The sequence below is a fragment of the Leptonotus elevatus genome, chromosome 13 (genome assembly GCF_054856555.1).
Source record: "Leptonotus elevatus isolate MCC_2025b chromosome 13, RoL_Lele_1.0, whole genome shotgun sequence".
Classification (NCBI taxonomy): domain Eukaryota; kingdom Metazoa; phylum Chordata; class Actinopteri; order Syngnathiformes; family Syngnathidae; genus Leptonotus; species Leptonotus elevatus.
The window spans coordinates 2,944,567-2,958,678 of NC_141251.1; the positions used below are offsets into that span (position 1 = coordinate 2,944,567).

Genomic DNA, 14,112 nt, shown 5'->3' on the forward strand with positions numbered 1-14,112 from the left:
GGTGTATTACTACTAGGGCTGCATATGTCGAATTTTACCTCATGTTCTACACTGTATTATCTATGACTTTGAGTGTGAATGGCCTTAGAAGGCGAGGCATGGCCTGGTGAGTGACGTGGGTGTCAGAATAAATGAAAGTAGGGTTGGCCGTTGTGAGCTCAGGATTAACGGCTATGCATTATCAAACACCATAAAAATGTGCCTATGCTAAATGGTTAGCAATCGCAATTAGCATTAACATTCAAGGTAAATAAACACTAACCACTATTTAGTTCACACATACTATCTACATTACACACGTAACAGTGTTTTAAAAGTCACTAAAAAGCTGGGCAATTTTGGGCTGCTGATTAAAAAAAAAAAAGGCATCTGTTTCTGAGGTGATAGTTAGCTAGACAGCTAACTAGCTAGGTAGCTAGCTAGACAGCTAGCAGATATATTGATCGCTAGCTAACTAGCAAATAGATAGATAGATAGATATAAAAACAGCAAAGCATAACTTCATATAAAATTAGCTCAGGGTTAGCGGCTATGCATTATTAATGACCAACAAATTAGCCTATGCTAAATGGTTAGCAATCGCAATTAGCATTAACATTCAAGGTAAATAAACACTAACCACCATTTAGTTCATTATATCTCCATTACACATGAAAAAGTCTCTTAAAAGTCACTTACAAGCTACCTCTTAGCTACAATTAGCTCAACAACTTCCTGTCCAATACGTGCGTTCTGCAAAAAATGTCCGTGTCGAAACGCGGACGGCGGCGCAAACACGGTTCCGGCGGAGTTTCGAGGCAGACATTTTCAGCGGAGCTATTTTTAAAGTCGACTTCTCCCGTGTGATGCGTACCTTCATCGGTGCTGGACTTGCTGGACCGAGGTTCTGACGGATTATGTCCGCTGGCCTCTTGGACCGAGTCGCACGGCGCCGGACTCAAAACCGTCTCAGCGAGCGAGGCGGTGGCGATCCTCCCGTAGACGGAAGCCGGATGCTGCGCAGACGACGCAAAAAAAGTGAAAATATTGAAAGGAAGCCGTTAACAAGCGCGACGGAGCGGCGAATAATGAGCTGACCTTCACGTGGCCGTTGAGAGCGCAGGCCGCCTTGGCGCAGTCGGGGACGCCGTTGGGCTGCTTGTCGATGGGCGCCAGGCCCGGCGGGGGGGAGGGCGTGCTCTGCGTGTAACCTTGCACGCCTGACAGCAGGATGCTGCTCAGGGTGGCGTGGGTGGCCGGGTGCAACATCAGCTGGGACGAGAAGGCTGGGGAAGAAGAAGAATGAAACATCAGGAGTCCATTTTGTTTTTTTTATTTTTTTTAAAGAATAGTCATCCATACAGTTCCAAAAAGCGTTTGCATCATTAGAGTCCATTTAGAACAGGGCTCCCCAGCGGAGGACCCCAATGAGTACCCTGTTATTAACATAACGAATTGATTCGATGTTCAATGACGGGACATCGTGATTTTCTCGGAATGTTGTAGTAGTGATCATTTGAAAATGTGGCAGAGACTTATTGTAAAGATATATATATATATATGGGTGTTTTTTTTTTTTTTTTACACATATTTTGGACCAATCAAAAGCATTGAAATGGCTTCCGCTCGGGCTGCGCAATTAATCGAAATTCAATTCCAATGTCAATTATTACACTCCACAATGACAAAATCAGCCTAATTGTAGGGAAATAAGAGTATTGATAATAAATGAGTTATTTGAGTTGTTTAAATTGATACATTTGCAACCATTTTTTATTTATTTTTTTAAATAACAAATGTAATACATTTTGTTTCATCCAAAAGGAACTTGCATATTATATTGTTTCAAATTGTTTTTATTTGTCTTCGATTTTTTTTTACGTTTAAACATTTTCATCATCCTAATCGTGATTTCAATTCTTACCATTGTAATCAGGATGAATATTTTCTTCATCATTGAGCAGCTCTGCGGCTTCCGCACTTTGACGATGTAATGTTACTACATTAAAAGCTATTGTTGCTTTTTTTTGAGGGGGGGGGGGGGGGTCTCCTGAAAAGTGCCGATTTTGGAGGATTTTCGATACCAGGGTTATGTAAGAAGAAGAAGAAGAAATGGATGTCATCACCTTGCGTGCTGGTGAGCGAGCTGGGCCAGAGCGAGGGCGTGGGGGGGCTGGGGGCCTGCAGGGGGCTCATGGAGGAGTTTAAGGTGTTGAGGACGGCGTTGGGGGCGGGCGAGTTGGCCAGCGAGTGGGACGCCGTCGCACCCAGGAAGCCTGTGGGACAAATCGGACAAATCAGTGGTCAAAAAATAACTTTTTTTTCCTTTTTTTTTTTTTAAGCTAATCATATGTTACGCCAAGCCCTCTGGGAAAATAATCAAACTTTTCCGACTATTTAACAAGAATTCCATCGAGGCAGCGGGCAAGCGTGAGAAGGAATTTCTCGGCCGCTCTGCAAGGTCAGCACCGATCCGCCGGGCCTCGGTACCCCAACGCAGCCTTGTTATTGAGACAATGCGCCGCTGAGTGCGTTGACCCCAAGTCCGAGTATGAAAACAGAGAGCAGCAGGTCTGTGGCTTTACCAAGGGGCTCGTTTTGGCTCCGGGACCGAGGCACGGGACTGCGCTGGCAGGCTGCTCTGTAATCCGAGCAGGAGAAGCATGTAGCAATTACTAACGGCCGGGATGTGGGCCCGTCCACAACTTGGTCCGCCAACTTTGAACCCGTTCAAGAGAACTGGGCCTGCCTGCACGGAATGCTATTATTATTTTTTGCCCACTGATTATTTACATTAAATCTACTTTTCCCCGCTTTTCATTTGGCAGGAAAAGTGAGGTGATAAAATGTATGTTCATTGAGTTTAAGCAAGGAACACGCTGTCCCCCGTAAGGAAGTACGGATTCTTGTACGAAACCTTGAAACGGCGAAGAATTGAGAATTGGACAAACGAGAGCAACTTTTGGGGGGTAAAAAATATCCTTCACTCATACGCTCCCAGCTATTTTCACTGAAGCAACCCCCTTCGCTCCCGGCTCTTTTACTGGATTTTGACTGATTTTGCAAGGCCCACAGAATATTGTGTGTTATTGCTATAAAAACATACCCAAACAAAGATTAGAGTCTCTTCTTTCATCAGGGGAAAAAGTATATTTCTATCTGTTTCCGTTTTGCAACAATTAGCATTAGAAGATAGCTAAGTTTCATCATTAATCACAAATCTGTTTAAAACAGTGGGGGAAAGAGCTTTTTTTGCAACATGGCCTGGTTGATCTGTATACTCTCATGCCACATGCTGGCCGTTTTTTGTAACAACTACCATTGCTTCAAGCGTTCTTTCTCTTCAGTTCAGAGGCTGCATCAAAGCCTTCTGTATGTTTAAGTATTAAAAAAAAAACCATTAAAACATATAAATACGTTTTTGGGACCTTGTCAATAGAACGTTTTTATAATTTTTTTGGGAGCAAATGAGTTAAGTATTTCAATTAATGACACAGCAACTTTTAGGTTATCTTGAAAATTCAATGGCACCTTGAGATACAAGTGGCTCAAATTAAGAGCTTTTTTTTAAGACATGAGCTGTTGTCCAGACGATTAAAAAAAAAAACTTTTAACGATACAAGCACAACCTTGAGATGCAGCAATTTGGCAGACTTTTGGCAAAATTAATACCGCTCATTGAGGCTTCTCAACTCCTCTCAGCTCATCAGTACGGCACATTAACATAACATTCGGCATTCTTTGCAGAGGATAAAGAATATATGATTGTGAGTATTTCTTGTGTTGATTAAGGGGTTAGAGCAAAGCAACATAGATACTAATGCATAAGGAAGTTCAATACCACTTTTTCCTCTTACTCTTGAGTAGTGACCGATACTAAGTACCACTGGTACCGATACCACTTGTAAAGACCTATTACATAAAATTAATGGCAATTTTCTATTCTTCTAATTTCTAATTACTGATTGTAAAATAAGGCGGTGTATTGGTACCTGGTATCGGTACTCGCCCATCCCTACTATTTAGCATTAGCACCAAGCTAGTGGAGCGAAAACCTTTCTGGCTGTTTGAAACACACCAGAAGTAACCGATTTGACATTTATACGGTCAAATTCAAGAAGTTGAAGCCTCTTTTTGTTGAAGAATTTTTGACAATTTATCATTCTTACTACCCAGATTGCTGAGCCCCAGACCAGCTGAGGCCAGGATGTCCAGGCCAACGGGGCAGATGAGGGACGGCGAGGGCCCGTTGGGGGCCACCGAGGGCGAGGGGCAAGGCACGCCGTTGCTCTCCAGGCCCAGGAGGAACTTTCGGGCTTCGTACATGTTGACGGCGTTCCTCTCCACGCTCTTGACGATGACCGACTGAAAAAAGAGAGAAAAAGGAGGGAAAGGATTCAATATTTGCGCGTGTGTCGCAACACGTGAGGAGCACGGGAGGGGACGGGAGAGGGTTTGGGAATGTTGGACGCCGAGATAGGGAGGGAAAGGGAGGATGAGGGGGGGGGGGGACAAACACGGTGGGAAGGAAGGAAGAAGGGAATTAAGGAGAGATTAGAATGACAAACAGTCGGTCGGTCGGTGTGGGAGCAACATTTGATGGACGACTTTTTTTCAGCACATCACGCTCACTTACACACACAATGGAAGTATGAAGGAAATATTATTCCTGCCTTTGACGTCACATTAGGAGGCAAAAAACACAAAAAAAAAACACATTATGATGATGAGGAATGTTAAGAGAAACATGTGGGGACAATTATCACACACAGTTGAAAAGTATGTCACAAGGATCCCGCAAATTGCCAGCTTTTTATTTTTGATGGCTTTTCAAAAGCATTCGGTGATGCAGCCAAGAAGGGCGACCGTCGTCATGTGATCGCGACCGCCGCCTCTCAAAAAAGCTGCTTATGATGACGCCGATCGGACCGGGAAAATGGATTTGGGAGAATATAGCACAAAAGGGCATTAAAACGAGCGAGCCACGACAACGCGGGATGTAAATAGTGAAAAAAGGAGGTCATGTTTCATCCGCTGCCAGGATTTGTGGAAATGTAAAAGGATCACAGAAAAAACACAACTAATTACAAGTTGATCTGATGAGATATGACAGCGATATACTGGAAGTGTATACGGTGAGATTTGTTAAATGGGCCGATTGCTGCCAAATGTGCAATCTGGATCCGATTTGAAGGAAACTTGCTTTGACTTCACATTCCCCGACACACATAGCACGGTACGATCAAATTTGATACCATAAGACATGTTTTTTTTATTTTTATAATTATTATCCCGAGAATACGCTCTATGTTACATAAAGTGGTGAATGTGTGACCTGAAATGTTCAGATCTGGATTAATTCTGGTTTAACTTTTGAACCTGTTCATGCACAGGGAATTTTGTTGCTGTGACTTTTATTTTATTTTTAACACATATTTTCTCGTTTCAAAATCAATTCGAATTTTCAATAAATTTAAAATGTAGTGATTAGCATGTTTTGTTAATTCCCCCAAAATAAATTTGATCTGAATTCAATCTGGTTTGACTTCTGATCTTGTACAGACACAGCAAGTTTTCTTGAAGTCACAACTTCCCTCATTGGGCCGTTATAAAAGTGAAACCAAATACGTTTTTAATCGTCTTATCGTATTACTACGTATACACAAAAAAAATGATGGCTTACTAGTTTTGAAATCAGACGTCAAGAATAATAGTTTGTTGAATTATTCTTGAATTCTTTACGTTAGCGTAAAAAGGATAACAAAAAAATTCTTGCAAAATCTCAACAGTATTACATTTATTACGCATGACAATTTAAAATTTCAGTAAAGATTTGACAAGATTTTATAAGATTTGATTTTGCAGACCTTGAGCTTGACACAGGTCCTTTACATTGTATTTGATTTGTCAAAGTCATATTTTTTTGTAATTATTTTTTATACATTATCTAGATTATCATTTTATCCATCCATCCATCCATCTATCTATCTACTAGCTACAGCTAGCTAGCGATTGACATATCTAAAGGCTATAGCTAGCTAGCAATTGATATATCTAATGGCTATGGCTAGCTAGCGATTGATATATCTAATGGCTATAGCTAGCTAGCGATTGATTATATCTAATGGCTATAGCTAGCTAGCGATTGATATATGTAATGGCTATAGCTAGCTAGCGATTGATATATCTAATGGCTATAGCTAGCTAGCAATTGATATATCTAATGGCTATAGCTAGCTAGAAATTGATATAGCTAATGGCTATAGCTACCTATAGCGATCGATAAGCAAATAAAAAGTATTATATGCTATGCAAAAAACAACAACAACTGAGTAGCTCGCAATGAAGAGCATGCATGCAAATGAACACACATTCTCATTGGCTGTGGTCATACATGACGCAAATATCTTCATAAAGAAACACAGAACTTGAAGCCACACACTCCCACTTAACGCAAATATTGGGAAAATGAATTCAATATGAGTTGTTAGAGAAATAATCAAGTCAGACCGCTCATTCGTCTTCTAATCGCACGGACCGTTTCCAGCCAAACCACAAGCTCTGCCCCTCTTGGACTGCAAACAATCATAAATGCGAGAAGAAGAAAAAAAAATCACACACATCATGTTTGCATTTGACCATTCTTCAAAAAAACAGAATCCAAATCGTTCTTTTATGGCTGTGCCAAAGTGCTAAGGGAGTGGGCCGCCTTTGGACGGCGGGCCTACTGCTGTCGCCTCGTTAACATATTTAAGTGAAGGGTTTTTAGGAGGGTCGGGGGTCAGAGGTGGGCAGCTGGAACAGCGCTTGGCATCTCCGTATTCGTCTCAGTAGGTCAGTATGGGTTGGGCACGGCGCCTCTTGGCCCGGACGAGTCTGGACTGCTCCGAAATGAGCAAAGTACGGATTTGGCGATCGAGTGACATTTCAAGTGCACTATAAACTTGAAAGGCGAACTTAAACGAGCTTTTCTAAACGTTTGAATTGTGCATGTTTTTGTTTTCTTTCCATACTTTACACTATGTTGGCGTCCACGCGGATAGCGAAATAAAAATGTCAGATTGCAGAGGAAACATGTTTCTCCCGCTGTTCTTATGATAATAACCATGTCGAGTTTCCACGCATATTAACCAAGAATGCAAGCAAGTCTTCCTGCGAGACACAAAACAGAGCCGGCCGGTCCTCTTTGCTTTACGCACAGCTTGAAGACAAGACTGTGGTTCTCCGCTGCGGCAGACGCCGACTGAACATGGCACCGCCGGTTCCCCTTTGATTTCCCTTCCTGATTTTTTGCTTTTTAAGTCGCTCACATACTGAAATGCGACCTGTCAATATGTTTGTTTAATATCATCGGACAGACCGACGCCGCCCTCGCTCGCTCTCGCCTTTGAAGACGCGAGGTGCTTTTCTTAAGATGGAATGTTGTTCTTTCTCGAGGAAACGCGCCGAGACGGGCGATTGCGACCGTCATACCTTGCTGGGCTGCTTGGGCTTGGGTTTGATACTGATGAAGACATCCAGTTGCTCCATGAGGGCTGTGATGCACTGAGGCTCCACCTCCACGTCCTCTTTAATGTCGAACATCAGGACCAGCGGCAGGCAGCCCTGAGGGACAAAAAAATAAAAAATAAAAATAGGCATGTGTCAGAATTTCAGGCAACACACACACACACACGTTCTCGTCCGTGGGTGTGCAAACTTTTCTTGTATTTGATTTATAAAATGGACGGACGTGCCAGGTCATCTGTAGATGAAGTCAAAAATAAAAACAGATAAATAAGTAAAAAATGTGTACTAAAAAAATAGATTACATTAGGCTACTATTATTTTACTTAATTATTTATAGTAAAAATGTACAATATAAAATGTAAAAAAAAATTATTATTTTTTTTATTCACAATTAGATTAACAAAGACTTGCAATTGAGGTGATTGCTAACGAGCTAGCTAGCTAATATTGACTGCTAAACTGGCTAGTTAGCTAGCTAGATATAGCGATCGCTTTTGGTAGCTATAGCCAGTAGATATATCAATCGCTAGCTAGCTATAGCTATTAGATAGCTAGCTAGATAGCAAGATATTATAACAATAAAGTATAAGTTCATATGAAATCTGGGAGCAACAACATAAACCCTCAGTACGATTATCACTTGTAAACTCGGGAGGTAAAACCAATCCAATAAATACTCAAGACTTGCCGGTGGACTTTTTGCATCTTAAGTTTGGGGAAATTCCGCCAAGTGCAATATGCTTCACATTATCACCACCACACCACAAGACCACAGACATCTATATTTTTGGGGCCGAGCGCTGCACGGCCGGCGTTCCTATTGTGAATAGATGTAATTAGCAGCAGAGTAGCTCCCGCTTCTGACGAGTTGAAGATTGGAGCTGTAATCAACATTGCGAGGGGCCAAATCACAAAGTGCGCCCTGACGGGGCAGGACTCCCCGTCCCGCGTGTCCACTTGACGTTTTATTTTAGGCCTTTTTTTCTTTTCTTACTTCTCGGCTTTGTGTTTGCTCTCCTTCGCCACACTACGTGAAGCTGTTTTTCTTGCTCCAGTTTCCAAAGCATGAGAAAGACGCGTTCAGTCACCACAAGTGCGCTGGTCGTCGTTAACGGTTGTCCACGCCAAATAAGAGGCGATCGGCACAAAGAGAGGGAAGCCCTGTAGAATTTCTGCTGAGGGCTCTTTAGTGCGAACACAGCAGTCCTCTTTTTTTCCCGTTTTTCTTTTTTCTCCTATTAATTAAACCCTTATTAATCCAGGTAATATAAGAGAACAACGTTTCATTGGCCGTAGACAAACATTTTTAAATGCATGATTTCCCCCTAAAATTGGTTATTAAAATACATTACGTATTATTTTTTAACCCCCCCCAAAAATTGTGGATTTTTTAATTGTAAATTTGGAGTCATCCAAATAATTTTATGTTTTCCATGAAGACGCAGCAAAGTGAAAATAAATGCATGCTTTTTTTCCCTCGACGACACTAACAGTGTACAAATGCAAATTTATATCTACAATAGTGCTTTTCTTTTCAAAACCAATTTTCTTTGAGTGGTAAATGAAAACAAATCATATAACAATTATTTTAAAATATTTTTCATACACACCCCAAAAAAAACAAAAAACAAATATCTATTGTAATTGTAATTGTCAAAAATGACTAGTGATGATAGTCCAAAATAGAGTTACCTCAGGTTCAAGGGCACTCTAAAAAATATATGAACCACAATGCACTTCCGAACCCAAACCAAATTGTCAAAAATGAACTCGCAATTGCAGTCTGAAATCCAAGCAAACCATCATCATTAGCGGCAGGCAAGATAATGTGTCTAACGAGCAGCTATGTGGCACCTTAATAGTTGTTGCCGAACTGCGCATGCACATTTTAGCGAAGCCGGCCAAGGTTCTCCCCAAACCCCAAAAAGGTCACGGTGGTTGACGTTGCGAAGCCCGCACATCCCTCGCATACCAAACTGATGCTGGTCCGACTGTGACATCCATTATGGCTCCCGCACCGACTGGGGAATTGCTTATACGGTCGGAATAGCGACCGCAAAAAAACAAACGCTAGAGAGGTTTGAAGCCGGCGCAAAATACGCACCATGAGGTACTGCCGGGCGAGGCAAACCGACTCGATGGTGCCCTGGATGTAGACGGTGGACTTCTTCTGGGGGCTGTTGGGGTCGGGGAAGTGGATCTGGGCGCCCGTCCTCTGGGTGATGTGCTTGATGTTGCTGCCGTTGCGGCCCTTCATGAAGAGGTGGTGCTGGGGGGCGATGTCCAGGTGGGTGGTGACTGAGATAGTGCTCACCAGGCCGCCTGCCAAGTGCTCCAGGAGCACAGCTGTGCCACGCTGGAAAATACAAATCAACAACAAAAAAACAAAACAGTTTGGTCATTCCAAAAACAAGAAACATTGATCGCAGGGAGGACAGCGATCCTCCCTCCATCACAAGTACGAGGGTTTGCTATTTTGCGGATTTTTGTACAGTTTGTATCTCTATTTTGCGCTGCCCCCCCCCTATTTCCTTTGGGTGTAATTTCACTGCAGACCTCTAGATGGCAGCAGACCATTTTGCTTGGCATAATATTTTCCTCCATGTGGCCCCTGAGCTAATATGAGTTTGACAAAGAAGAGTGAAAACAGGAAGCGTTTCAAGCGCAGCCTAGTTTTTGCTGAAGATTATGAAATTGATTATTGATGCAAAATTAGCAACATTTTTGCTGAACTGGTATGTTTTTTTTAAACATTTTGTTTATTTCTAAATCCAGAATGTTAAAAGGAATCCTGACTGTAATGACGTTTGCGCTATATTTATTCGGTTGTTGCTAAAAATCATTTCCAGTTTAATATCATTTTGTAGAAACTTTATTTGGACATTGTTATTTACGTCATAACGCATTCAGTGCGTAGTGACGCAGAATGGCGGCTTTGCTCTGCCGAGCAAAGTGAGACGCGTATAAAGAAAGCAAGGTAAGCCTCCGTCGCGTTCCTAAAGAAACAACACGCGAGTTTTAATCGTCCCTTTAGGAACGCGACGGAGGCTCACCTTGCTTTCTTTATACGCGTCTCACATTGCTCGGCAGAGAGCCAGCCGCCATTCTGCGTCACTACGCACTGAATGCGTTATGACGTAAATAACAATGTCCAAATAAAGTTTCTACAAAATGAATTAAACTGGAAATGATTTTTAGCAACAACCGAATAAATATAGCGCAAACGTCATTACAGTCAGGATTCCTTTTAACATTCTGGGTTTAGAAATAAACAAAATGTTGAAAAAAAAACATACCAGTTCAGCAGAAATGTTGCTAATTTTGCATCAATAATCAATTTCATAATCTTCAGCAAAAACTAGGCTGCGCTTGAAACGCTTCCTGTTTTCAGCCGCCATTCTACGTCACTATGCGCTGAATGCGTTGCCACGTAAATAACAATGGCGGCGTACGTCCAAATAAAGTTTCTACAAAATGAATGAAACTGGAAAGGATTTTTGAAAAATTTATCTGATAGTTATGTTATTAACAACCAAATAAATAATATGGAGCAAACTTGTCATTACAGTCGGGGTTCAACCTTACAGGGTCCACCGTAGGGATAGCGGCGCTCTAATGTTACCGTTTACAGTAGAGTGCAGAAACTCCCTCCCAAAAAAAAAAAAAAAAAAAAAAAGCCACTTATGTCCGTATTGTTGTTTTACCACCTACATAAATGTTCTCAACCCTAAAATCATTATTTCTGGCTTGAAAATTAACAATAAAAGCACATTTAGAATTCCGTTCAGATGTAAAACAGTCCATATCCTTGAGAAAATACTCCCGTCAATTTTGAGATCCGCCTGTCAACGAGTTGAGGATACCAACTCGGGGTTGTCTCCCCCCCCTGCTATGCGAGCGATCCACTTGGCCTTGTAAAGCCCGTCTTTCCCATGGCGGAAAGGGGGAATCCATCCCCCCGTGTGCGGCTTTGGCAATCCACCAAGGTATTCCCGGGGTCTCGCCGCACCGCATAATCGCGCTCACGCATTCCACTAATCACGTCGGCCTTCGTCTGGCCTCCTCACCCCCCCCCCCCCCTCTGACCTGCCCGCAAACTCGCAAAAGACGCCGACGTTTCTAACGCATTTACTGAACACACATACTTGATGCAGCTCGCGAACGCATGATTTATTGGCAAGAGAGACGGGAAAAGTCCTCGGCAGGCTCGAGCTCACTTGCAAGTTTGTAGGATTTTGCGTTTCGAGGCATTGCGCATGAGAGAGGACGTTCCTCTCGCTGCAGCACGAGTGGGCTAAGCTAAATACGTTTTAAGAGTTGCGCCGCCCCCGCAGCGGAGTTCACGCCACCCAAACATCACTCAGCACTCTCTGGGCTGCGGGTGCGCGGAGAAGAAATGAGGCGGCTTGTGCGGGAAAAAGCAGTAATGCTGACGGTATTGCTGGGCTCAAGGAAAGAGCCCGGATTCCTTAGGGGGGCTGAAAATTGGAGCTTGGGGCTGAAAATTTGAGTTTGGGGCCCGGAAAATAGTTTGCAATATACAGTGACTTGGATTATGAGTTGAATTAATTTTGTGACCGTTGGCAACTGAAGTGAACTAATATGCCATTAAGACACTCGGTTCTAAAGATGGATTTTCATGTCGTCGTTCCAAATTTGGAATCCAAACAATGTTTAGTGCTAAGAATGTGTTTTCCAGTCTTTTTTGTATGGAGGACCAACATTAAAAATAAATAAATGAATAAATAAATGGATATAAAAAATATATAAAGATAAATATAAATGGAAATTATAGATATATGTATATATAAATTAAAAAATAAATACAAAAATAAAAATAAAATCTTGTTGTTTTTTTAAAATTATTTTTATGTATTTATGGATATATATTTTGTTGTTTTTATTTCCATTTATATTTATTTTTGTATTGTATTTTTTATATCTGTTTTTATTTCCACTTTTATTCATTTATTTATTAATTTATATATTTTTAATTTTGGCAGTTTTGATCCTCCATAGCTGATGTTGCTCTACTGTGAATTCCAAATTTGAAAAGAACGGTAATGATTCAAAACTGCCAGTCTATGGCGCCAATGCACTATTTTAGATTTGCATATATAGATCATATAGATCTGCGTATAATGAGATACAGTCCAGACCCGGACATGTGGTTTTTCGTAATTCACGTGCTGGCCTGGTCTATCATTTCTTCCAATAGCGAAAATCTGCGTAAAATTGACACCCATTGAAATGCACTGGGAATTTTCTTTTTACTTTCCCCCCCTATAAATCGAAAAAAAGATGACAATTCCATTCACATTTTCAAAACCCCACACCCCCTAAAAAACACGGTGGATGTCACAAAATCAAAGAATATTAGCATCAATGTCACTGTTCTGCTTCATATGTTTCGTTTCACAAAACGTCTGAATCGATTATGGCTTCGAACCCCCCTAAAATTGGAAACATTTACATTATTCTCTGTTATTGTAACGTTTGAATTTTTTCCTTGAACATAGCCAACTTTTTTTTCCTTGACCCCAAAAAGTTTGACAAACCCCTTGTTTGGCTTCTTAATACTTTCCATTTTTTGTAGCATTTATAACACTTGGTAAATGAAAAAGTCTCAAATCAGCAAGTACCACGAGCAAGCCCGTCCCATCCGTCGCTCCTCACCTTGACGGCGTTGGCGTTGTTTTGGGAGCCGCGCACCACGCCGGTGGCCCTGTACAGCCGCGTGGGCGGTTTGAAAGACACGGCGAGGTTGTACGTCTGCGAGATGGCCTGCACGCTCGGCGAGCTCGGGTCCGACTGCATGATGGCGGGGAGCTCGAAAGACAGCACTAGAGGGAGCAGCTCCTGAAATGAGTGAGGACAGACGCACATTAGGGATGCGCCAAAATATAGGAACATGTTTTTACTTCATCTCAATTTTCTCTTCAATGCTGCTCTCCTAGTTGCAACGCCCAAGCTCTACTTGCAAAGCTGTGTGGTTTCATTCAAAGTGTGATAAAGTGGATGGCAAAGGTGCTAGAATTTGTTTATTTTTTCACCTATTAGCTAATTCACTCGCAGCCATTTTCACTGAAGCAACCCCCTTCGCTTCCAGCTGTTTTACTGGATTTTGACAGATTTTGCAAGGCCCACAGAATATTGTGTTTTATGGCTATAAAAACATGGAACCTACCAAAAGAAAGATTAGAGTTTCTTCTTCCAGTAATTAGCATTAGAATATAGCTAAGTTTCATCATTATTCACAAATCTATTTAGAATTGTGAGTTAACGAGCTTTTTTACAACATGGCCCTGGTTGATCTCCTATACTCTGCTGCCACCTGTTGGCCGTTTGTGTAATAACTACCGTTCTTTGCAGTTGAGAGGCTGCACCAAAGCCTTCTGTATGCTCTAGCATAAAAAAAACCATTTCAATTGTTTTTATCATTACGTCTTTGTGACACTTAAAACATTTAAAATAGAACGTACTTATACGTTTTTGGGAGCAAATTAGTTAAGATAGCATTCCGATCTAATCCAACAAAAATGAATTAGGCAGACGAGACAAATGAATGTCCGCCACTGCATTAAATGCACGCCGATGTTTTTAACTTTTGGCATTTAAACTATG

The 14,112-nt window shown here is 41.7% G+C and overlaps 1 protein-coding gene across 1 annotated transcript in view; it reads right to left on the reverse strand.

The window, feature by feature from the left end:
- LOC147163481 (protein bicaudal C homolog 1-like) overlaps window positions 1–14,112 on the reverse strand; it is a 62,416-nt gene that overhangs the window by 10,480 nt on the left and 37,824 nt on the right. The window contains exons 7-13 of the mRNA XM_086093758.1: window positions 13,165–13,347; window positions 9,593–9,844; window positions 7,453–7,584; window positions 4,152–4,344; window positions 2,106–2,255; window positions 1,078–1,265; window positions 854–995 (exon numbers count right to left, since the gene is read on the reverse strand). Of these exons, the coding sequence (XP_085949884.1) occupies window positions 854–995; window positions 1,078–1,265; window positions 2,106–2,255; window positions 4,152–4,344; window positions 7,453–7,584; window positions 9,593–9,844; window positions 13,165–13,347 (1,240 nt within the window). The remainder of the gene's footprint in view (window positions 1–853; window positions 996–1,077; window positions 1,266–2,105; window positions 2,256–4,151; window positions 4,345–7,452; window positions 7,585–9,592; window positions 9,845–13,164; window positions 13,348–14,112) is intronic.